At 40.0% G+C, this 24,276-nt stretch overlaps 1 protein-coding gene across 1 annotated transcript in view; it reads right to left on the reverse strand.

Annotated features, from left to right (window-relative positions):
- Positions 1-351: 351 nt before the first annotated feature.
- spata17 (spermatogenesis associated 17) overlaps positions 352-24,276 on the reverse strand; it is a 36,522-nt gene continuing 12,597 nt past the window's right edge. Inside the window, exons 6-10 of the mRNA XM_077563979.1 lie at positions 21,951-22,074; positions 19,031-19,270; positions 17,282-17,412; positions 14,967-15,094; positions 352-1,344 (exon numbers count right to left, since the gene is read on the reverse strand). Coding sequence (XP_077420105.1) covers positions 15,001-15,094; positions 17,282-17,412; positions 19,031-19,270; positions 21,951-22,074 — 589 coding nt within the window. The 3' untranslated portion in view covers positions 352-1,344; positions 14,967-15,000. The remainder of the gene's footprint in view (positions 1,345-14,966; positions 15,095-17,281; positions 17,413-19,030; positions 19,271-21,950; positions 22,075-24,276) is intronic.

The raw sequence follows: 24,276 nt of genomic DNA on the forward strand, positions 1-24,276 counted from the left end.
AGTGAGCCGAGTGCCACAGCTGGCATGGCATCTGGCTTGGCATATCACCGCTCGGCCTCGCCCACCGCCTGCACCACGCTCTAATGTGGCTGTCGACAAGCCCATTAAGAAGCCATTACTAAATGCTCTGTCTCTGCTAAGCCTTCCAGGCCTTGCAGCGTCGGCCCGCGGGAGTGCCAGCGGCATGAGAGGGTGGGAGGACTCAAAAGGGAGGAAACATTCATGAGTGTTTTTCAAAACGAATATTTGAACACACGAACTGTACTCGAGGTCAATTGAAAATGAGAATTATTGTGTCAATACTTGCGTGATAGTAGGATAAGTAAAAACTAATTCAAGCCAAGGTAGAAGTGGTTGTCATAGGGGCATTTTATTTTGTTATTGAAAATAGTACTTCTTTCACACCTCTCTGACGATGTCAGAAACTATTATTATTATTTGGGGATTTTTGTTTTATTGTTGAAAATTACTTCAATTCAAAGGGAAGTCAAATCAAAAACCTTCTTTAATAACCCTACGAGTCTAAACACAGTATTTTGATTAATATTGTGTTTGTAAAATATGCATATGAAAAGCAGCAAAATCCACCTGTTTTTCTCCATCCCAGGGGGCGACCATTTTGCCACTAGCTTGCAAATGTCACATGACCAAACGCAGAAAACAGTCGAGCCGTGGTTGTTCGTTAACTGAGCTTTAGACATTCTGTTGTCATTTTCAGTCGACAGCAAGTAGCAAAATGGCCGCCTCCTGAGATGGACAAAAAACGGTCGATTTTGCTGCTTAATTCAAATTCCAAAAATGCAATATTAATCAAAGCATAAACATATTGGACTTGACTTCCACTTTAAATGTTCATACAGCAAGGTTCATGTTATCTTAAAACTATTTTAAAGTGAGTTATATTATACAAGTAAAATAATTAGTGTATATTAGTCATTATTTGTTGCACAACGTAACTGGATTACAATGGTTTCTAATAGCATAATTTTTCCATGTTGTTATTTGACCAAAAAAAACAACATAATTTCATGGCTGAAAACTGAAAGTCCACTGATTCATAACACATTTTTGGTCACACAGTGAAGCAATATTCTGCCATTAGATTTTTACTATAGCATACAGTATGCAATTTGACCACCAGACGAGTTCAGAGGTGAACCCCAAGTGCAATATCATATGAAGACATCGTAAATGTAAACCGTATAGATATGTGAAAAATGGCGTGCTGAACCTGCTGCTTGTCATCTGGATGCTCCCGTAGCTCTACGAGTGTGACAAGAGAACGAGAACTCTACTGAATGTTGCCATCAAGCAGAACTCTTTTCACTGATACTGTGGTGACATCTGCAAAAAAAAAAAGTTAAAGTTAGTCATTATTAGTGCAAATCTTGTTTGAAACTTCACTCAGTCGCCAAAACAACAACCACCACCACCAAGAGTTCGATATGTGACTCATTTAGATTCCAAAGCAAGTTTTTGGAGGGAAAAAAGGACATCAAAATCATAAAACTTTATTAACTCTACGCTTTAACATAAATATGAATAATTAATCATTTTAAAGATGCTGCTGTCTACTTTCATAGGATGCCTATTGATGTGTATGTGTATACGATTACAGGTGAAACACTTTAGTGCATAAATAAGAAACCAACAAACTGGGCAATGGTGTTTTCCATAAAACAATGACAATAGTTACAAATGTGAATGAGTGCGTGTGTGAGTGAGTCTGAGAGAGACAACAGTGGCTGCTGGAACTAAGCGAGGCTCTAAATCACGGCTGTAACGGGCAGCATTACCGCCAGCAGACTAATGATGAATGCCTGAGACTGTTTAAAAAAAAAAAGAAGAAAAAAAAGAAGAAAAAAGAAGAAAAAAAAAGGAAAAAAGAAACTGACCTCCTTTTCTGCTCTGTTGCCCCAAAAATATCTATGCACCATAAACAAAAAAACATAACCTGACATAAAATTACCAAATGGTTCATTAAATCATGTACTTGTTTTCTTAACCAATCTCCTACATTTAAAAAAAACTATGTGATGCTAGGAAAAAATATCAAACATCTTGCTTGGCACATGAAGAGGCGCAGACTTATAAATGCAAGATGTAGATCAAATCACAAAAAAAAAGAGGGGGCGCACAGATGGTAAAAAATATAAACAAAAAGAAAAACGTGAGATTTTGCACCGTAGTGAGAGAGTGGTAGTTGTAAACGAGTGCAAAGTTTTGATGAAGGACAAACTAATGTCAGGGACTGAGGCTGTTGGAATTTACTGCTCCGCGGCTAGCACATGCGATCCCGCCTGTCACTCACACTCCATCGCCATGACAATCATCGTAGAGCCGACGCCCGGGGGCGGGGACAAGCCTGTCCTTGTAACAAACAGTGGCCCTCCGTGATCTGACGTCCACAACTTCCATGATGGCAACCAGCACAAATAAATAGACAAACTTGCCAAAATAACACATGAAGCAATTTTGGGAAATCATCCCAAACTTTGACAAAACATCCAAAATCTTAATATCAAGTCACTTCCTGCTTTTTCGACCCTAATGTTAGACCCTAAAAGTGGACAACATCTGGCTGTAAATTTGTATAGCTGCACTCATACATGTCTTCATTATGTACATTTAAAGGATGCAAGTGTGTGAAGTGGTGTGCTCACATATCATTATACTGTGTGTGTGTGGCAGAGAAGTGAGAGTGGCAGAGGGGCACTCGGCAATTTTTGTGTGTGTGAGTGCCGTGTGTGCCAAGGGGCAGGGAGCAGGGACTTGTCAAGCTGCAGAAGAGATGGCAAAGTGGACGCTGATGCCAGCCCTCTGTGACAGCTCTTTCACACACACATACTAACATGACCAAAAAAAAAATGTACGCTCGAAACCCCGCCCTCAAACCTACCCCCATGCGCACGCTATAGCTGTGAAAGCTGGGATGCAGCAAGAAAACAAGACTGGTGGAATCTCTAACTGGAGGCCGATTGGTGTGTGTGTGTGTGTGTGTGTGTGTGTGTGTGTGGTGGTGGGGGGGGGGGGGTGATGAGGTGGGCTCGCGGGAAGGGAGGGCGGGGGTTCAAAGTGTCACATCAATTTGTGGCTGTGCTGTTTCTGAAAGAGGCTAACCCCCCTGCCACTTGAGTTTAGCACAACAGTACGCAGCATACTGGCAGACAGCACACACACACCCACACACACACACACACAAGCGCGCACACACGGACAGTTTAATTGCAGATTGCAGATGAAATGCAAACATACTGATTTGCTCTGAACACAACAGAAGACACACCCGCGCCAAACTGTAACATTATGCCATGGGAAAGTCAATAATAGGTCATTGTTACTGTTATAATCAGAAAGCTATTCGTTTAACAATATGTTTATGATTGTAGTTTACATTATATTGCATCATACAGAAAACCCTTATCAACATGGTGGTTACTCTTTCGCTAAACTTTGCTGTCGTATGCAATTAATTTTCTAATAGAGGCTTTGTTTGTTATTCTGACTCGTGAGATTCCATGCGGTCTCTAGCATGTGCAGTTATAAATGTAATGTACGGCAGCGTGGAACCGCCAATGTTGTTTTAACATACACTATTTTCAAATATATTTAAAGATTTAAATACGTTCAAACATATTTGCAAGTATGTTTGAATGTATTTGCACGTTAGGCTACATTATAGGCTGAATGCTAAAAACGTAGCATTTTTTCTCCCATACCTTCACTTGTGCATGCGCGGGTTTAAAAAAAAAAAAAGTTTTTATTTCAGTTTTTTTTTTTTTTTGCATTTGGCCTGCATTATGCCAATAAATTCAAAAAGTAAACAGGTATTTTTCCATAATTTTTCATAATTTATTATGCCTGCTGTGCAACATTTTTTTTCCCATAATGGGGAAGTCATTACCTTGTGATATATGAAATGACAACCGAAAATAATGCTCTGCAGACAAAAACATTACAATGATAACTTACTTATTTTTTTGAACATATTAGTATAATGTACGCCAAATGCTAAAAAAAAAAAAAAAAAAACTATTTTTTTAACTTTTAAAACCCCAAGTAACTTGTAATGTGTTTTGTGTTTTCTTTATGTTTATATGATATACAGAAGTAAAGATAAGTGAAATATGCGGTTGCACAAGTGTGTACACCCTCTTATAGCCGCGTTATGGCTGTGCTAAGAATTAACCATGCAGCTACATTCAAACTCATGTGACATCTACCACCTGAAAAAAAAAATACAAATTGAACAATGTTGTGTCAAATTTCCATATCCACTGTATATGATTTGAATGTCGTTTCTGCAAATCTATCAAATCATTTCCCAGAAATACTGTATGCATGTATGGCTGTTGGTGAGAAACCCCAGGGGTGACCCAACCAGGGCCCCCAGACCACTTAAACTACTCGTCCCCCATTAACAGGCTCCTGGATATCATCATGTACTCCTGGGAGCAGGCGTGCGCCAAACAACCATTTACCCTCGCGCATCTCTTTTTGTCTCCCTCAACTTTTTACCGCGTCGACACGTAGCTCCGACGCTGTGAAAAATATGAGATTGATTTATTTGTTTCGGCGTTCTCCGGGACGGACTCCTCTCCCTCTCTTTTGCCTGCTTTTTCGCTCCCTCCTTCTCGTCAAACTGAAACCAATTAGTGAGCACAGCACTTGTAGCCGAGAATGTAGGGCAAGCGAGGAGTAATAAAAAAGTATTGACTTTTCGGCGACTGTACGCGGCGTGAAAGGGGTGCCGCGGCCTTGTCCGACATGAAAGGAGCTCCATTAATTTCACTTATTTCACCCGGGCCCCTGTCAGGAGGCCTTAATGCGTCCCCATGCACGCTTCTCGCATGCAGTCGACGCTCAGACGGTGCGACGCCGCAGCCCAGCCTGCTTACCAAATGACTTGACATTAAATATCTGCGCAAGACAGAGTTCATGTGTAAGAGAAAAGAGTAATTTCTAATTACCTGCTTGAGACGTAAAGCGAGGTCTTTCATACAGAGCTAATTTTTCACCTCCTCCTATCGATTTCTGCTCTCATGTGAAGGCCTTCTTTGGTGGAAATTGACCTACAGTACCAAAACAATGACACTTTTGGTTTAGCTTCAACTCATTAACAGCCAATGAACACTAACTACTATTGGCCTAATAGCTAATAAAAAGCTTTAAGAAGCTTCTAAGGGGTGTGTGTCTCTTTCACATGTAAATTGTCTTTATGACAAATGCCAGCTGTGGTATTTCAACATGTGAATAAATTGAATTGAAATCGAATACTTTCCAGATACTCTCCAGAAAAAAAAGAAAGAAAAAAAAGGAATACTTTCCAGACCAAGGACTACTAGCATTGTTTAAAGTGGGGGGGTTAAAATGATTCTAGCCTTTAAAACAATGCTGGTTCGACTCTTAGTGGGTGTTTGCACAACCAAGTTGAACCATAGCAAGGGTTTTATTAAACCAAAAAATTCGACCATATAATGAACTGGTTTTCTCGACGTACACCGTAACGGAAGTTAATTGAATTCCAGTTTTGGTTCAATTTAGCGAGCACGATTTTAAGATTCCATACACTTATTAATTTTCTTTCAATTTTGCCGTTCAAAGTTGGATACACTCCACTTGAACTTTAACATGGTACCAGCCAGACATTGGTGAAAAATAAAATCAATCACCCAATAACTTAATTGCAGTGTTAAACGCGCTAGCCGTGTCAATCTTAGGTTGGCTTAGCTTAGCATTTTGCTTGGCTTCCTTTGTCTTTTTAGCGCTGTCTCGTGGTTGTTGTTGTTGTTCTTCTACTTTCTTTTGATGATTGTCTTGACATTAGATTTTTAGTTTTGCTATTCAATGCTGTAAAATGTATCATAAAATGTAAATTTTCATACGTAAACTGTGACGTGAAACCGTTTATTTTGAGCCTTGCTAGTTATAATTCAACAAGCATATTTCTCCTATTTGGCTGGTTGCTTAGTCATTTACAATGCCTAATATCGAGAGGCAGAATTGAAGCAATATAACTATTTTTTTTTAACATTGTTAAGATTTTTGTGAATCTTACTCGGTGGCACAAGTGAACCGAATGAAGTATCCGGTGCGTACCGTATATGTCATTTTGGTGATATTCGGTGAGCTACCGTCATTTTGTTCATGAGGCCGACCCACTGCCACCTTGTATGTTTAATTATAACAAATAAATTGTAATAAATGCATTATAAGGGAATATGTTGGCACATGTGTGATTGTTCGCATGTATTCAGAGACAGTGGCTGTGTGTGTGTGTGTGTGTTTGTGTGGATACAGAAAGGAGTGAAGAGTGAGAGGCTATCTGCCGACAGAAACTAATCAGTGTGTGCGAGATAAGAAAGCAGCCTTTATGGTGTATGGTAATCACCATCCCACCGCCGCCACTCTTGGCCTGCCACCACCATGCATAATCACTCCGACTTATTCACATGATTGATGAAATATGCGTCTGTGAAATCTGAGCTGCTTTTGTTATCATCCTGTTTTTTCTCATATATTCCCCCCATCCCATTCCTCCCCTCATGTCTTTCCATTTCTACCAATCTCTCTTGTCTTGTTCAAGCTCTCTGCATATCTCCTCCTCCTGTGCCGGGCACAAAGAGGTCTAGAAACATGTACAAACAAGAAATTACACACGCAGCACGGGGGCCCTCTTGAAGCTATGTTCATTCGCGCACACACACACAAAATTGCTGTAGTCTTACCAGAAAAAAAAGGGGAACACAGGACATTAAAAAGGGAAAGATAAATCCGAAAATAAGACAACACACTGACTGGCATGAGGATAAAAGTCTTGGTTAAAAGGAGAGTGGAGTGAAATGAGATGGAGAGAGAGAGCCTTTGTCATTGACACTCAATCATATCAATAAGGGAGCAGACAAAGGAGTCACATACAGTAGGTTTCAACACACAGAAAAAAAAAGAGGCAGAAAGTACTTGAACACAAAGCCCCAGTGAGTCCAATTGAAGACAGAACTTAGTGACTGCTAGCAGCAGCAGAGACGCTAAGAATAAAGTGGTCTCAACTCTCGCTTCATAGAGTTTTAATGGAATATTTGATAAAAGCAACTATAGTTAAAGGTGCATTGTGCCGTTTAAAAAGGTCATATTGAAGCTTTTACTACATCATGCATGCCCCACCAATGCTCAGATGAGTACGAAGCTTTTATAGTAGAGTGTGCGGACCCACGTACGCCACAGTTTCTTTGGGGCAGGGAGGGGCAGAGTTTTTCTTGCCTCAACTGTCAACTGTGGCTGTCGCTTTAGAATCGTGCACGTACTCGCACGTGCACCATGAACGAGCCTGACACAGATGCTGCAGTTAGGCTTTGGGCCAGAGGTGGCAGTCGCGAGTAAAAAAAAGTGACAAACTGCACAAAGATCCTTTAAATCATGATGTCAAATAAATGTGGCAATGCATGATTCACAAGCACTTTTGTACATAAAGGAGTTTGCAATTTTCCAAAAGAAAATAATGTGTGTGTGGGAAAAAAAACCCACCCTTCCTGTACCTCTATTTTGATGTTTAGGAAACCACCGGGCCTGAGGAAAAACAACCAACGAAAGATAGAAACCATGACTGATGAGTTGTCAAGCATTCTAGTGCACTACACTACATGTGCACTATAACAAAACAACAACAACAAAAAACAAACAAACAAAAAAACGGTGTTTTATTTTGTTTGGATTAGCTAAACTTGGACATAAAAAATTATTTTGGAAGGAAAACACAATATTTGCATTATGTAATTTTTTTAGGTTCATGTTGCAGATCACACCACAAATAAAAAAATGAGTACTTTTTTACATACAGCAAGAAAACTGGCACACATACTTCAATAGAAAAAACAAGTGTTTATAAAATAAAATAAAATTCTCAAAAGTATTTTCTTCAAATAACTGGAAAATTATGTTAGTTTACTGTGTATTACCTTGTAAATAAATCCTAAAACTATTATTATTATCAGACTCAACAAAACATTATTTCCTAAAAAATAAAAATTACAATATTTTACCAAATATCGAAAGTGGTAATGTTATATAAAAGAGCCTGAAAAGTGTTGGTCAGATACAAAATGACGCAAACTTTGAATAACAGCTGCTAGATGCTAGCCAGACAAACAACAGGACTCTCGGAATGAAGGCTGCAACAAGGATTTTGTTTCAGGTGAGACTGCACGGCGGGTGAAAAAGGGGCAGAGACTCAGGTTTAGATTAAGATCGGGGCTGGCGAATTAAGGGTCCCAGCCTCGAGGTGCTGTTACACATCAATAATGAGAAAGTGGAAAAAAAGGGGGGGGGGGGGGTTGTCTTTGCTCCTTGGCACACACTTTAGATTAAATATGCACAATTCCAATGCAAAATGGGATAGGAGCCTGCGAGGCCTGAGTGTACGTTTAATCCCCTGCGCTGGAGTTGTTTCAGGCGGGGTTAACAGGCTCATCAGTCAACACAGGCTGCTTAACACAGGACATCAATGCCATTTGCACATTTAAGTGTTTGTGATTGCTTCGCTTTACAGGTCCCACTGACACCGCCACTCCCCCCCCCCCCCACACACACATGCACCCTGTGCTGACTGGCAATAACTCACACATTCGAGCATCCATGTACAAGCACATACTGTATAAAAAAAAAATCTACTAAGCAAATGTAAAAATGCCGTCTTCACATAAACAGCTCAACTACCTAGTTAAAAAACTAAAGCTACAATAGACACTGCTGTATATGAGTCGACTGTCTAAAAAAATACATTTTAAATGCTGAAAATGTAATCTAATGGCTGAAAAGTGATGATTTTGGAGGTACAAGGATTCTGCTCGGCACCAGCGATACTGACAGCACCATAATCCTGGGTCAGTTTTTTGATAGAGTCACAACAGAAATGACCTCAAATGACCCAAGTTAATCTATCCTAGCCATGGTCAACAGTTTAGAACATAACCACAGTATTTAAAACTCTTATGTCATCCATTGACTCATTTGACAAGGAAGCATCTCTCTTAATCACTTAATCGAGATTGCATACCCTAAATCCGGCACGTGCACGCTTGGCTGTGATCGTTATCCCGCATGCTGAAGGCCTCTCAGAATAAAATGCCGCCATAATGGAGGCGAAGTGTGGGCTAATTGAAAAACACACACTCCTGAGTGGGAAGGAGAATGGCAGGGGGAATGTTTTACGACTGTGCAAATGAAGGGGCTGCAGAGTTTTATGCACGCTGTAAAATTGTTATGGAGAATTAACGTTCTTTCTTTCCCACCACAGTAACCTATACACTTATGCAGCGTGACGGATGATAGACGGACACGTGCGATAACAGGAAATGTGTAGTTTCAGGAACACTGGGAACGTAGACATCAAGCATTAGCGGCCCCCTCTTGTCCTACCAATATACATTATCCATACTTCCATATCATTTTCAGGTGTTAAATGCAAATGAATATTGCTCTCATCAATACGGACCTTTTATGATAATTTGGGGGAAATATTTTGTTTTTAGAAATCTTTTATAGCTACATTTTCACAGACATTTTAGGATGATTTTGGGATTTCTTCTTTTGTTTTTGGACATTTTATGGTTACTTTTTCAACATTTTCTTTTCTGCCTTTTTATTTAATTCTCTGACATTTTATGGTAATTTTCTGCTTTTATTCATCCTTTTTGGACATTTTATGGTTACATTTCGGACATTTTTAGTTAATTAAAAAAAAATTGCTACCTTTTGTCTCTCTTTTTCTGACAGTTTAAACATTTTGTTATTCATTAAAAATGTACATCAATTAATTTAAAGATTACTTAATCTAAAAAAGTAAATATGCAAATCATGTTTTTATTTCTACAATTTTTTTTTAGAGATCCACATGCAGCCACAAGAGAGGGACTAAAGAGCCACATGTGGCTCTAGAACTGCAGGTTGCAGACCCCTGGTCTAGCTAGATTGCACAGGTTTATCTGACATTTGGCCGATGAGTGTTTATGTAGGATGACAAGGATTTCCGAGGCTGCCCCCTCTTGTCCTACCAATATACATTATCCATAATTGTATATCATTTTCAGGTGTTAAATGCAGATGAATATTGCTCTCATCAATACGGACCTTTTATGATAATTTGGGGAAAATATTTTGTTTTTGGACATCTTTTATTGCGACATTTTCTGATTTTTGACAATTCAAAAGACATTTTAGGATAATTTTGGGGATTTCTTCTTTTGTTTTTGAACATTTTATGGTTACTTTTTCAACATTTTCTTTTCTGCCTTTTTATTCAATTCTCTGACATTTTATGGTAATTTTCAGCTTTTATTCATCCTTTTTGGACATTTTATGGTCACATTTCAGACATTTTTAGTAAAAAAAATTTATCTACCTTTCGTCTCTTTTTCTGACAGCTCAAACATTTTGTTCATTAAAAATGTACATCAATTAATTTAAAGAGTATTTAATCTAAAAAAAATAAATAATAAAAATAATTTAATAATATTTGTAATATTTCTACAATTTTTTTTTAGAGATCCACATGCAGCCACAAGAGAGGGACTAAAGAGCCACATGTGGCTCTAAAACTGCAGGTTGCAGACCCCTGGTCTAGCTAGATTGCACAGGTTTATCTGACATTTGGCCGATGAGTGTTTATGTAGGATGGCAAGGATTTCCGAGTATATCTCAAGCTGAAAAATGCATCTCATGGCCGTGCATGTGTTCTGGTGTGCATTGCAGCAATGGTTCTGGTCAGAAATTAAAGTTGTGATGGGTGCCAGTCTAATATGAGGGGAAAGATTTGCTGGGAGCGCAAGCAAACACAGACGTGACCACTCAGTCTAGTGTATTTGATTTGCACGTGGCCTCCTAATTAGCTATCTTTTATGGTTACAGGCAGTACCGCTGGTGACATGGCTAATAACGCAGCCACAGAATTAGCCTGGACAGAGAAGCTTTCCCATAACTGCATTTGAAAATTACTCATTACTCATGCAACCAGTTTGGAACCACAAACAAAATAGAGGAGCAGTATTTAAGGCCTGGCCTAATTTTAATTTCAATTTACCATTCTCTTTGAGGCACTTAGGGTACATCATTTTTCCTCTGCTTTTTACAAAATCTGATTTTTGATCTCCCCTTATGTATGTTCAGAGACACAAACATAGGCACAATCTAGTCAAACACCTTGAAATTCAATTAAAAAGTCCCAAAACGCAGTCAGGAGATGTGACTTCTGTGTGAAGTTTGGAGATTTTTGTTGACTTGTTGACACTACTACGTTTTCCTCCCACATACAAAAACATTCTCCAGAAATGTAATGTGTTTGTGTGAGAGATTGTCAGCCGGACATTCCATGGTATAGTCCACGTTTCACCCAAAGTCAGATGGCAGTTACCTTAGAACAAGCGCTATAGAAAAATGGATGGAAGGAAAATTGGTAGTTAGTAGCGTTGCACACTTTTCACACTGCACTCACTCCATTTGAAAGAGTCACGCGACAATGACGACTGCCAGCGTGCTCATATTGGGAAGTGCTGATGTAACCGCCAACCAGGAAGTTAAAAAAGGAGATTTTGCCACATTCTTGCAAAAAAAATGTGATTGACACATTTTAAGGAAGAGGTGAGCAGTCGAGAAAAACTAATAGCTCAGCAGGAACTTGAATAGTTTAATCATTCCGTTATCTGTAAATAAGTCTGCCAAAATAACAATCACTCCGCCAGCTTCTCTCTTATTGGAGGCACTTATCTGACGTCACCCCGCCACCGCTCACGAATAGAACATTTTCTGATGTGAGGCGCCTTGCCTCCGTGGCAGAAGTCTTTTGACTACGGCTTGCTACACCCTGCTAAGTGCAGTGTGAAAAAAGGCTTATGACATTCCATTTAACTACAGTCGAGATGAGTGACCAATAGTCGTTGGGGAAACCTAGTTTCAATAGGACGTTCCTAAAGGGCAAACGCAGAATTTTAGCCTGTTATTTAAATTTGCACATGAAGTAATAAAATAGAAGAGAGTGCCCACTTCCAAGAAGCTGATCGTTGGAGAGGGACCCGTGTAATGAGGGCAAGGACACACGGACGATGGAGGAAGGGCGAGCACCCCTTGGTCGAAGATGGGGGGGCCATTGAATTCCTGGAGAGGTGGGGACTGTCATCAGCGTGATTATGTGTGGATGGCTGTAAGTCGTGACAGGGCACACCACATTAACACTGACAGCCTTTCTTGCTGTGACACAGATGGGTATGGTAAATAAAGGTCCAGGAGTCATGGGCTATTTCCAGAGCTGTGATGGTCAAGCCAGAGAGGCAGAGTATGCAGCTAGCAAAAATTGGGATATGCTAATGACGGGACTTCAGGCTACAAAGCAAGGCTTAAGGTGATGATTGCAACCAGAGCGGGCTAACGTGGCAGGGCGGGTGATAGGGCTTCGGCTGGGATTTGAAAATAATTAGGAGCGTGGCTGGATAGCATAGCCAGATAATGTGGCTGGGGGGGAGGCATGGCCCCGGCACAGTATGAAGATGATGAGTATCAAGGCTGAGCTGTCCACTCCATCGGCCCTCTGAGCTGTGACAAAAAGCTCGGCTGGCTGCTGCTGTAGCTGGGGGTGCTTCCAACGATAGGACTTACGCACTAATTACCACACAGGCAGAGAAGAGAGCGCAAATAGAGGTAGAGAGGCACACAAGGATGAAGCAACAGACGGAAATGTGGTGAGAAGAGCTTTGTCTGGCAGCAATGTAAAAGAAGTGGGCCAAATATGGGAAACAATACAGGGAGTCCTTAAGTTATGAAAGAGTTCTGTTCCTACACTGTCGATGTCAGAAAAAAAAAAAAATAATAATAATAATAATAATAAAAAAAAAAATAAAAAAATAAAAAAATAATAATAATAATAAAATAAAAATAAAAATAAAAATAAAAATAAAAATAAAAATAAAAATAAAAATAAAAATAAAAATAAAAATAAAAATAAAAAATAAAAAATATTTAAAAAAAAATAAGATGCTGTACTTACCATTACTGCTTAGAGATGGATGGAAAAGCCAAATATACTCCCGGTGCACAAACACAGACAAGCGCTACCACAAAGTGGCGGACGAGGGACAAAAGTCGTCGTAAAATTGAATCGTTGATGGTCGAATGTGTCATAACTCGAGGACTCCCTGTAGTCAATGCTGACTAACATCTTCCAGCAAAAGCACCAGTGTTATCTCTAAGAATTGACAGAATTTGGGAAACACCACTTAATCAAATCATTCATTAATCGGTTACTGGTTCCCTTAGTTCCCTCATTATCTTAGCCTTTGGCCAATTTTAAACAAAACCACGTAGTAACACAAGTAACTTTCGTGCAGTCAGATTTGAGCATTATGCATGTTAGATATGTGACAATAGAAAATGGTGATGTAACTGCAGACAGTAAACTGATCAAATTGCAGACTTTCCAAACATGTCTTCTTCATTGTTTTTAGCTAAAAAAAACTAAATGAAATGGAAATGAAAACTTGCAGATTTAATTTGAGGGTATTTACATGGCAATTAGGTGAAGAGTGTAGGAATTACATTAGTTTGTATACAGTATACACTTCACACTCATAAGGGGACCAAAAGTAATTAGACAAATAAATCATAAATCAAGCTTTCACTTTTGAATACTTGGTAGCAAATCATTGTATTTGATTGACTTGGCCATTGCGTAACATTCCAGTTCTTTGCCTAAACAAACTGGTTGCTTTGTCAGTTATGCTTCATTTGGGTCATTGTCCATCTACGCTGTGAAGTGCTGTCCAATGAGCTCTGCCACATTTGGCTGAAGATGAGTGGATATTTTTGACTGTTGTAAATTCTACAATGTTCACCTGATTTGGATATTAATACCCTCAAACTAAAGCTGAAAGTGTGCAGTTAAAGAACACCTCAATTCAAAAATGAGAAGATGATGATGATGATGATGATGATGATGATGTCAATAGCGAATTAAGTCTTTGTCTGAGTACGGCAATATTTCCCTTCTCTATTGTACAAAGTCCACATAAACCAGCTGATCAGAACAGACCGCATTCATCCAACCGCAGTTGTCAGCTGCAGGCTGGCCGGTTCACCCACCCACTCGATCCCCATTCTTATTTATCTCCACTTCCTGGGGGCCGTGTTAGTTCATTCCCGTGTCGCTGCGCTCTCCTTCTCTTGCTCTTCTCTCTCTTTCTCTCTCGATTGTTTCACTCCTTGTTTCCGGGCAATTGGGTTTGGGTGCTGCTGGTAGCGGGGGGTAAGAGGTTGGGGTGGAACTGCTGGGAAGTTTGTGTGTGTGCATGCACATATATGTATGTGTGTGTGTGCATGCTGGGAAGTGAGCTAATAAAGGACGGTGATCCATGAAAGGCCTTGAGCAAAGACACAGTCAATTACCTAATGCCTGGACCAGACCGCAGGGCCCACGTGCGCACACTCTTACTCTCCGCCATGCACACACACACATACACACCTCATTTACGTATACATGGAGAGGGGGCAATGGAGGGCATAACTGGGAATTGCGTTGGCGTGTGTGGGTGGGTGTACATATGCGTGTGATAGAGAGCGGCGATTTATTAAATTGCTGTCACTTTTGACAAATTTGTGCAACTCAAATTGAAAGGGCTTGACTGCACCAAGTCTCTGTTTTCCTCTCTTTTATTCGAAGGAAGAATATTGTGTTACACTTCAGGCAGGAGCACTGGCAACCCCTGCATCAACCCCAATCTATTGCTTGTATCTATATGAACTATATGTATTTGTATGCTAACCACAAAGCTAACAAAGGCCTCTATCCAGGTGTACATGACTCATGTGGCATTTTAGGCCAAAAAATAATAATCTCTGCATCTACACCAGAGGGCAGTGCAGTGGGTATCTAATCTCCAGCAATGATATATATATAAATATATTAATATTTACAATTGCCAACTTACCTTCTGTTGGTATCAGTGTATGAGCAGTTGAGTTCTATGCAAAGGTCTTGGTGTTGTCTGGGCGAGGAATGGCAATGCTGCTGCGGTCCAAATGGTGGTGCATACTTTCTGGTCTTCTAGTTGACCAACTGACCGAAAGAAAAAAAAAAAGGAAAAAAAAACAAGGCAAGAGATAAATCACTATGCATTGTAAATGGGTCATTAAATCATGAATTTGTGCGTTTTGGATCATAAGCAGATCCTATCTTTCTGCATATTTTGCCTTTCCGTCATTTTGCTAGAGGTTAATCTTTGAATCAAAGTCCATAAAACCTTTGCAGCTCCTCGCTGTACTTTTTTTTTTTAATCCAATCTGGACCACAACACACAAGCTCATCCGTGACGTATGGTGGAGGTAATGCCATGGACTTATTAGTCTTTATTGATGACGTAACTCATGATCGTAAGGTGGACCATTTTGTCTGTCAAATTACAGAAAAATGCATCAAAACCTATGGGGAGAAACTTCAAAATGCAACAAGACAATGACCCAAAACACTGCCAACACAACAAAAGACCTCAACAATTAAATCACTGGACCTAAACCCAATAGAGCATGCATTTTACCTCCCAAAGAAGAGACTGAAAGAAGAACCCCCCAGAAACAAACAAGAACTGAAAGAGGCTGCAGTAAAGGCCTGGAAAAGCATTTTGAATGACAAACGCAACAGTCTGGGGTTGACAATGGGTCGCAGGCTTGATGCAGTTATTGCAAGTAAGATTATGCCACCAAATAGTTTTGACTTTTGGTCACTTGAAAAAATAGTTTTGATCTGAAACTCAAATATCTTCAATTTACAACAAAAACAAGGAATTGACCTTGCAGTTCCAATACTTTTGGAGAGGTTTGCATATGTATTATCTTCCCTCCCAAAAGAGATCTGATTTGAATCACCAGCTGTTATTTCACCTGGCATTGCTACAAGCCACTGAATTTCCATGTCAGACATTCGCATCCTTTTCTGTGCATCTACAGTTGTTTGATTGAAGAGTACTGCGGTGGGAAAGCTGGGTGGTCTTTTGTTCTGTTTCCAGGGAAATTACAGCGTGAGCAAGATCAAGCGCAGGGTTAATACGAGCACTTCACACACAGCTGAGTAGATTAGTCTGTGAGTAGTAATGAGGTTATAATCAAGTGTTTAACAAAGTCACAAATACGCCGCAGTTACACTTGTTACATACAGTACACATATGCACGCACACGGATCTTAATTACATGGAAAAGCCAGTGACACTGTTAATAAAGAATGTGCACTAAAGCAGTGCATGCACCTATTACAGTTCATAAGGATGTGTTCATTTGGAATACTTAAGTTGAATGAATGTGCCTTTGTTAAGTGTATAGACATTATTTGCACACATATATTGCACCCACAATATTATATACACCTACATAATGTGAGAGCTTTTTTATTTATTTTAAAATAAAATAATGTACATTTAAATGATATCATCATGCATTTTTTAATAATTATGGTTGTAGTGTGTAATGGTGTGTAACTTCAGTGTACCATAATGAGTCGTATGTTTCTAATATTTCGGTCTAATATTTCGGTCTTAGATGGTGGGACAGTTAAACTGAGCTATATATCAAGGTCTCTTCTGGTTCAAGAAAGCACATTAAGTATTTTATGAATTTTTTGAAAATAATTTAAAAGTATACACAATTTATGGAAGTATTTTTCATGATTACAGACATGTTAAACTAGTTGTTATACATTCTTCAAAGTTTTCCCCAAAAATATATCAATGGTTGTTTATGCCTATGAATTTTTCAGACCTTTTGAATGGCACATATAAGGATTAAATGATATTTGTAAGGCTAATTAAGGCCTAAATTTTGAAATAAATAAATGTTCTGATTCTTTAAGCTTCTATTTGTAAAAGCAGATAATTTTGACACAGCTCATTTATTGGCTTTAATTAGACTGTGCTGTCTAGCTAATAATGCAAGAGGTTCAAGTCTCACCTCATGTTCTCCCCATGCGTGTGTGTGTTCTTTTTGTATACTCTGCCTTCCTCCCACATTTGAAAAATATGAATGTTAGCTTAATTGAAGACTCTAAATTGTCCTTAGTTGTGAATGTGAGTGGTTGTTTGTCCCTGCAATTGCCCAAAGTGCACCCCGCTGAATAGGCTGCAGTTCACCCCCCGACCCAAATGTAGCATTAAAAAAATGGTTGGAATCTTCCTAATGTTGTGGCCCACATGTGGGATGTATTCTTTGCAGTGCACGACAGAAAATGTTAGAAAAATAATGCACTTGTTTGACTCACGGTGTGCTACTGAAGAGTCGCAACTTATTCTGAGTCTCCTCCAAGAGTGCGGACGAGGTCTGCGGATCAGCAGAGAGCACTGGAAAACGTACATTTTGCTCGTAGATCTCCCAAGGGTCTCTGACGCGGACCTGAAATAACCAAAGAGACTCACAAGTATCAGTTAAGTTAATGACAACAGTTTTTTTCTGCTTCAGCTTCTCCCGTCCCTGTCTTAGTCTGATCGCTCTCCCACAGGTGGTGATGGTTTACAGCTAAAAGCAGGAACCAATCCTCTTCATCTCTCCTCTTGTGACACAGAGACCACGAGAGAGGCAGAGGGGGAAAGAGTGAAGAGAAAAAAAAAGAACAAATCTAAGCCAGTCTGAGGATGAGTGAGCTATGAAAATAAGATAAGGAGTGTGGATGCGGGAGTAAAATGAAGAAAATACATGCTGTACCGTATGCACGCTGATCTTAACTCATCGGCTCCCAAAAAATTTATAAAAAATTTCTAGTTTAAATATTGCCATGGTCCCAAAAACATATTTATCCGTTTTTTTAAAATGATTTTTTTTAAATGCTAGACTCAGAGCATAGGTGTCAAACTCCGGTCCTCGAGGGCCGCAGTCCTGCAGGTCTTAGAGGTTTCCCTCTTCCAACACAAGCTAATTCCAATCAGCAGGATCGTTATCAGGCTTATGCAGAGCTTGCTGATGAGCTGATCATATACCAGCTGTGTTGGAGAAGGGAACCATCCAAAACTTGCAGGACTGCGGCCCTCCAGGACCGGAGTTTAACACCTATGTGCTAGAGCATACAGAAGGCTTTGATGCAGCCGCTGAACTGAAGAGAACGCTTAAAGCAATGGTAGTTATTACAAAAAAGGTGGCAGCAGAGTATAAGAAATCAACCAGGGCCATGTTGCAAAAATGCTCTTTCCCCCCAGTGTTTTAAACAAATTTGTGAATAATGATGAAACTTAGCTATGTTCTAATGCAAATTGCTGCAAAACGGAAACAGTTAGAAAAAAGAGGAGACTAATCTTTCTATCGGTAAGTTCCATGTTGTGTAGCAATAGAACACAATATTCTGTGGACCTTACAAAATGAGTCAAAATCCAGTAAAACAGCCAGGAGCGAAGGGGGTTGCTTCAGTGAAAATGGCTGGGAGTGAATGAGTTAAGCTTAACCTTTGTTCAAGCTCCAAAACCAAAATGTTTTTGTGTAAATGGAGGTGCTCACAATGATGTGTGTAACTTGCAAATGTTCAATTAGACAGTACAGCACCGATCAAGGAGCTGGTACATGCTGTTGATTTGCAGAGGTGACCTTGTTGGCTTTTAAAAAGGCAGGTTGGGGGGAGACAGAGGGAGGGGACAGGTGTGGGGCAACATGTCCTTGCTCCTATCGCTATGGGATCAGTGGCCTGGCCTGACCACTTACACACCCTGCACCTCAACCTTATCCATCACTACCAGATAGTTATCACGCTAGTTAGGGGTGAAGAGGTGATAGCAAAAGGAAGAAAGAAACTGGGTCTGTCGGTATTAATTAGACTGAATATAGCAAACTGCAGCAATTTATCATAGTTTATATTTGCATTCTGTTCATTTTTTTTGAGAGTTGTAATGTTTTTATCGTCATTATTAAACTAAACTGTGACTTAATTTTGTATTAGGCACAGAGGGAGGAATTTAGCAAGCATTTTCGTTAACAGGAGCTTTGGTGGAGGACAGAGATGTGCACTTTCGATTGAATACCACTTTACCTGCTGTTTTGCGCAGGCGATGTCGGGAAGCATGGGCTTGGGGGAACAGCAGGCTCTTCTTGTTTTAGTCCTTGGGGATTCAACAGTCCCATGAAAACTGGGGAGTGTTGGAGCTGCAGGTGTGAGATGAGCGCAGTCCCTCGGGACCAGCTTGGTGGGGGCCTGGTACTTGACCTGCCTCAGTAGTAACTCCATCTCATGGGGGGCCAACCTGTATGGAGAGTTGAAGACCCCTGGGCGCTAAGGACGGCGTGATGGGGAGAGATGGGAAACTCTATTAGAGAACAAGTAAGCAATGCATGGTCACATTACTTTGAATAAATGAAAATCACATATATTTACAATGTGGCATAATGAACACACTAAAACACGCAGATGTAAAAACAAAAAAACAAAAAAAAGGCATTATACACAAGCAGAACTACACACATATATAGACACAAGATCTGAAGTGGATTTGTTACAGAAAGCCATAGCAAGAATTATTCACATCACAGTGATCCTTTTTGCATGCATGTTAATTACCAGACTAAAGCTTAGAGTTGTAGGACTCTACTTTATATGCTAATAACACCACTTGCTATTTAGGACACTCTTAAAATGAGAAAAGGGCTTAAGTGGGAAACGAGCACTATCCTGTCTCAGCTCTTTTCAAAATAACATTTATAGAGTAGTTGATTAGTAAAGGTTTGTTTAATATTGACGGGGATTTAGTTTGTATTTCGAAAATAAACTCCATTAACTACTGTGCAATGGCGGATCAGAGAATGTGTATGTATCCCTTACGTTAGCAAAACTACTCCATTTGAAGAATTAAGTAAACTGCATCTTCACAAAATTACACTTGAATAAATATTATATTCTAATACTACAAATTGAATTTTGATATTGACTGAATACCGTAAAACTGCTTATATCCATATGCATAGAGTAGCACACAAAAATCCCAAACAAATTCATATACTGTAGTTATCTCTGACATCAACTGATAGGGACCGGGAGATATTTCAGAGACAAAACAAAAACAACCCCCCCCAAAAAACACAAACATGTCACATGCCACAAATACAACCTCACATACACACTCACAGACGCACTTAAATCCCACAGTAGCAACGAGCAAGCTATGGGAAGAGCAATGATGTTGACCCCAGGAACACAGCATCTCTGTCTCTGTCAGAGGGACTTGGGGCCTTTTGGTAAGCTGTGAGTATGCCTGTGTGTGTGTGTGTGTGTGTGGGCCTGGGTCCGAGAAGTGCAGAAGGATGAACTGTGTGGGAGAGCCATCTATTCACTGCTGACAAGGTCAGAGCTGTGAAGGGAAAGAGTCCTGCGCCATATGCAGAAAAAGAGAGAGAACGATATATAGAGTATCTATGGAGGGAGAAGAGGCCACTAGAGGATTGTGGGAACACCAAAAGTTTTCCTCTGAACTAAAAACCCAATTAATTAACAAATGCAAAAGACACAATAGACATTCAGCAATACTCCTGCTGGAACCTAACCCAGCTGACTTTGGGCGGGAGACGGGTACGCCATGAACTGGTCACCAGTCAATCGCAGGGCACAAAAAAAACCTTGACAGTCACATTCACACCTACAAAATATTTAGTCTTCAATTAATTCACCATACATGTTTTTGGAAACTTGAGAGGAAAGTGGAGTAGCCTACCCAGAGAAAACATACTAGCACGGCACGGGGAGAAGATGCAAACTCCATGCAACTTCTGAACTGTGAGCCAGATGTGCTAACCAGTTGACCATTATGCCGCCACATGGTTATCTGTGTGTCTGTATTATTCTGCCCCCAGGTAAACAAGGCTCACACATCATCACAATGGCCATTGAATTGTGGCAAAAAAATGTGAAAAAAACAGGTTGGATCTTTACATTTTATTCAATTATGGCATTACTGTACGTTTTTATAAAGTACAATACTGTATTAGTATTAGAGTGCTAATTTTAATGTATTACATTTGGGGAGACTGGAATGGCTTAACATTTCGTCTCATTTTATTGGGGAAATGTGATTTTATAGTAAATTTGAGTTATGAGCGTGGTCCCTGAACAAATTAAAGTTGTATCTCAAGGCTCAATTGCATAGTCGTAGTAGATGGTTGCAGTTGTGGGTTCAGGGCCGTGCTCGAGGACATCTTATCAGGGTTTGTGATGCCAGCTGACCACTTCAGCAAAGAGTCCCGATTTCCATATTTTGGGTCAGCAAGGGGTCTTGAACTTGTCACCTTTAAACGACTTAAAGCAACACTAAGTTTCAGTTTACGTTGATTGTGGCGGCACCATATGGACAAAAAGTGGTATTGTTAAGTCAGAAGGAAGACCACGTTTCCCATGAGGACAAGCGAATTCTGTTGTTTTTGCTCATGCCAGCGAGCGAAATCCAGACCAATGTTGATTCTTGACTGTCCTTTTATCCGCGTAGCTTCCCTTTTCCTTTTTTCTTTTTTGTCTCCTCAGACAAAACTTTTCAGTTGTTTTGCATTGACATTCAAATTTACTTTTTTGTAACGAATGGGAAAAGGGGGAAGTGACATGTGCCATAAAGCAGTCAGCACATTTGTAGTTTTTTTGTGTGGCAGTGTTCATACCATCCTCCTCAAAGTTGCTTAGTGCCAGTAAAAAGGATGCAGACACCCTCAGGCCATGGCAAAGTTACTATTCAACTAGTTTTAAGTCGATGTGTCATCAGAGGAGTTAGTGCTACTTTAAAGACCGAGCTACGTCTACGTTTCATAAGCAGATACACAAGTGGCTCAAGGATTTAGTGTCCCAAAGCATGCATTTGAGTCCATGAAACGTGTTTATAGGAAAGCTCATGGAACCTCCATTTGGTCCATTAATTGTTTGTCTGATCATGATCAAATCTATTGATACTGTGTGCGTGTGTGAGTCCTAGACCAACCCGCTTTGTGCTGAGTAGGTGGTGCCATCTGTAAGCTTGGTAGAGTTTGGCTCTCTGCTCCTTCACCTTTTTCATACAGATTCTCTCTCGCTTCTGGAGCTCTTCAAGTTCATCCATCTCTCTCCTAAAAACAAATGGATAGGATTGATTCTGTGATGATTCAAAACACATGTATATAAATGCTCTTTTGGAGATTTTCTGCCCATATTATGCATCATGAAAGATCTCTCCGAAATTGGATTAGGCTAAATTAGGTTAAATAGATTGATCCAAAGGAAACCATCTGTATATGCGTAATGTTTCAATCACAATATCTCGAAATAATTTTGAGAAAAAGTTTTCATGTTTTCCAGATATTTCTATTCTCATAAATAAATGTGAAAATGTGAGCACATCTAGGACAATTAATGTGGAGTCGCGCCTGTGTATTTATCATGCAGCCTTTGGTGGTAATTCCCTGAAGTGTCCTTCAGATGAATGAAAAAGCGCCTGATAATAAGAGGCCGGGACAGCAGAGGTACCGTGGGAGAAAAACAAGAGAACGGGGGGGAAAAAGTGAGCGAGTGTGAGGGTATAAGTGGGAGGATGATGAATATATTTCATCACAACAGCCAGGACAGGTCTGTCTGTGACATCTGTTAAGCCAAGCTGCTTAAATGGGATGCATTAAAAGCCCATACACAGCAATTTCATCCGGCAATCACAAAGCCTTATTGTTACAAGGGGGTAATAACTTAAAAGAGGGAATTGGAAACAATTACTAAAACACTCATATCACAGTAATGTGAAAACGCGCACACACACGTAAAGCCAATCTATTTCCTCAAGAGCAATCCCAGTACGAGTTGGCTTCTGCTCATCAACAATTCGTCCGTTTTGACTGCTTCCACTCCACTGTTCTAGCCAACTTCTATTTTCAATTACAGACCTCAACAGACGAATCTGAATATTCTTAGTGGGTCTGTAATGGCAGGTTAATACATTCATCGGCTCGTGGCAGTTAAAAAGAAATCACAACATGGTTGCAGCCGCCTTTGCATTTTCATTTCTTTCTCAGCATCAGATTAAATTACAAAATAAATGAAATATGCAGAACATTACCCACGTGCAAGCATGTGTGTGTGTGTTTAGGTGCTAAACTAAGTAGTTTTAAGACTTTGTGAATGTTTATGTATGATAGTGTGTTATATGCATAAATATAGAGGTTGCTTGGCCTCCATTTGTCGCCCCGGCTAACAGGAATATTACTTATTAATGTGAAATACAAAGTTTCGATTTACTCCAGGACAGCGTGGTTCGCAAAATAATTCAATGCGCACACCTAACAAGGTACTTTATGAAAGCATTTATGTTCATTTACGCATTAAACCGCTTTTCTAAAATGGATATGCTCCAATATTTCTGCCGCGTGACTGCCAAAGTAGACAATAACGCGTGTCAATATTCCTGCAGAGTGTTTAAAGGGTTTTCCTGAATTTGTGTTCAGCATAGAACATTGTTATGGGGATGAGCATGCGTGTGTGAGTGTGTGTGTGTGCGTGCGTCAGGCTGAATGGGTGACCTTTGTTTCCCTGCCCCCAGCCCCGACGTTATTAATTGCTGTGTAGTGGACAAAAGCCAAACAGATTTGTAACGGCTGAAGGCACCTCGATCTTTGTCGACCCAACCAGCCGACACAACATACAACCCTCATTAGCCCTGTTCGGCACGCTGCACATGCACTTGGTGTGTGTGTTCATGTGTGTGTGTTTGTTTAAGTGAATGAATGGGTGGTGAATGTAAAAGAAAGAAAAGAAAGAGCAAGAAGTTGGTCAAACTATAAGCAGAAATATGTCAGTAATTCATTTGCTTATGGTGACTGTAGTTCGCAGATCTTCATGTTTTGGGGCCACCAATTTTGGGGAGCTCCACATGGATGCCACAAACGGAAAATAAATCCAGCCTACCACATCGCTTCATGCTGCCTGAGAAAGCAAATCATGTGCATCTAATAGATTTCTTGAGAAAATCGACACTTCACAGCCATAACATCCATTTGAGGGAAACCATGACTACAATGTGACTCATGAAAAATTTGTGGACTTGGAGGTCCCAGTTCATCTCCAAATTTTATGAGTTATTAAGAAAAAAAAAACAAAAAAAACAATGCACCATATCATTTATAGAACAGATAAAATATGGAATGGACTGCTATTTAAGCTATAGTGCCCAAAGCGCTTTACATTCACCTCACATCCACCGATTCACACATCAGTGGTCAGCTGCTGCCACGCAGGGCGCTGCCTGATCCACTGGGAGCCAATCGGGGTTCAGCGTCTTGCTCAAG

Source organism: Vanacampus margaritifer, chromosome 4, assembly GCF_051991255.1.
Source record: "Vanacampus margaritifer isolate UIUO_Vmar chromosome 4, RoL_Vmar_1.0, whole genome shotgun sequence".
NCBI lineage: Eukaryota > Metazoa > Chordata > Actinopteri > Syngnathiformes > Syngnathidae > Vanacampus > Vanacampus margaritifer.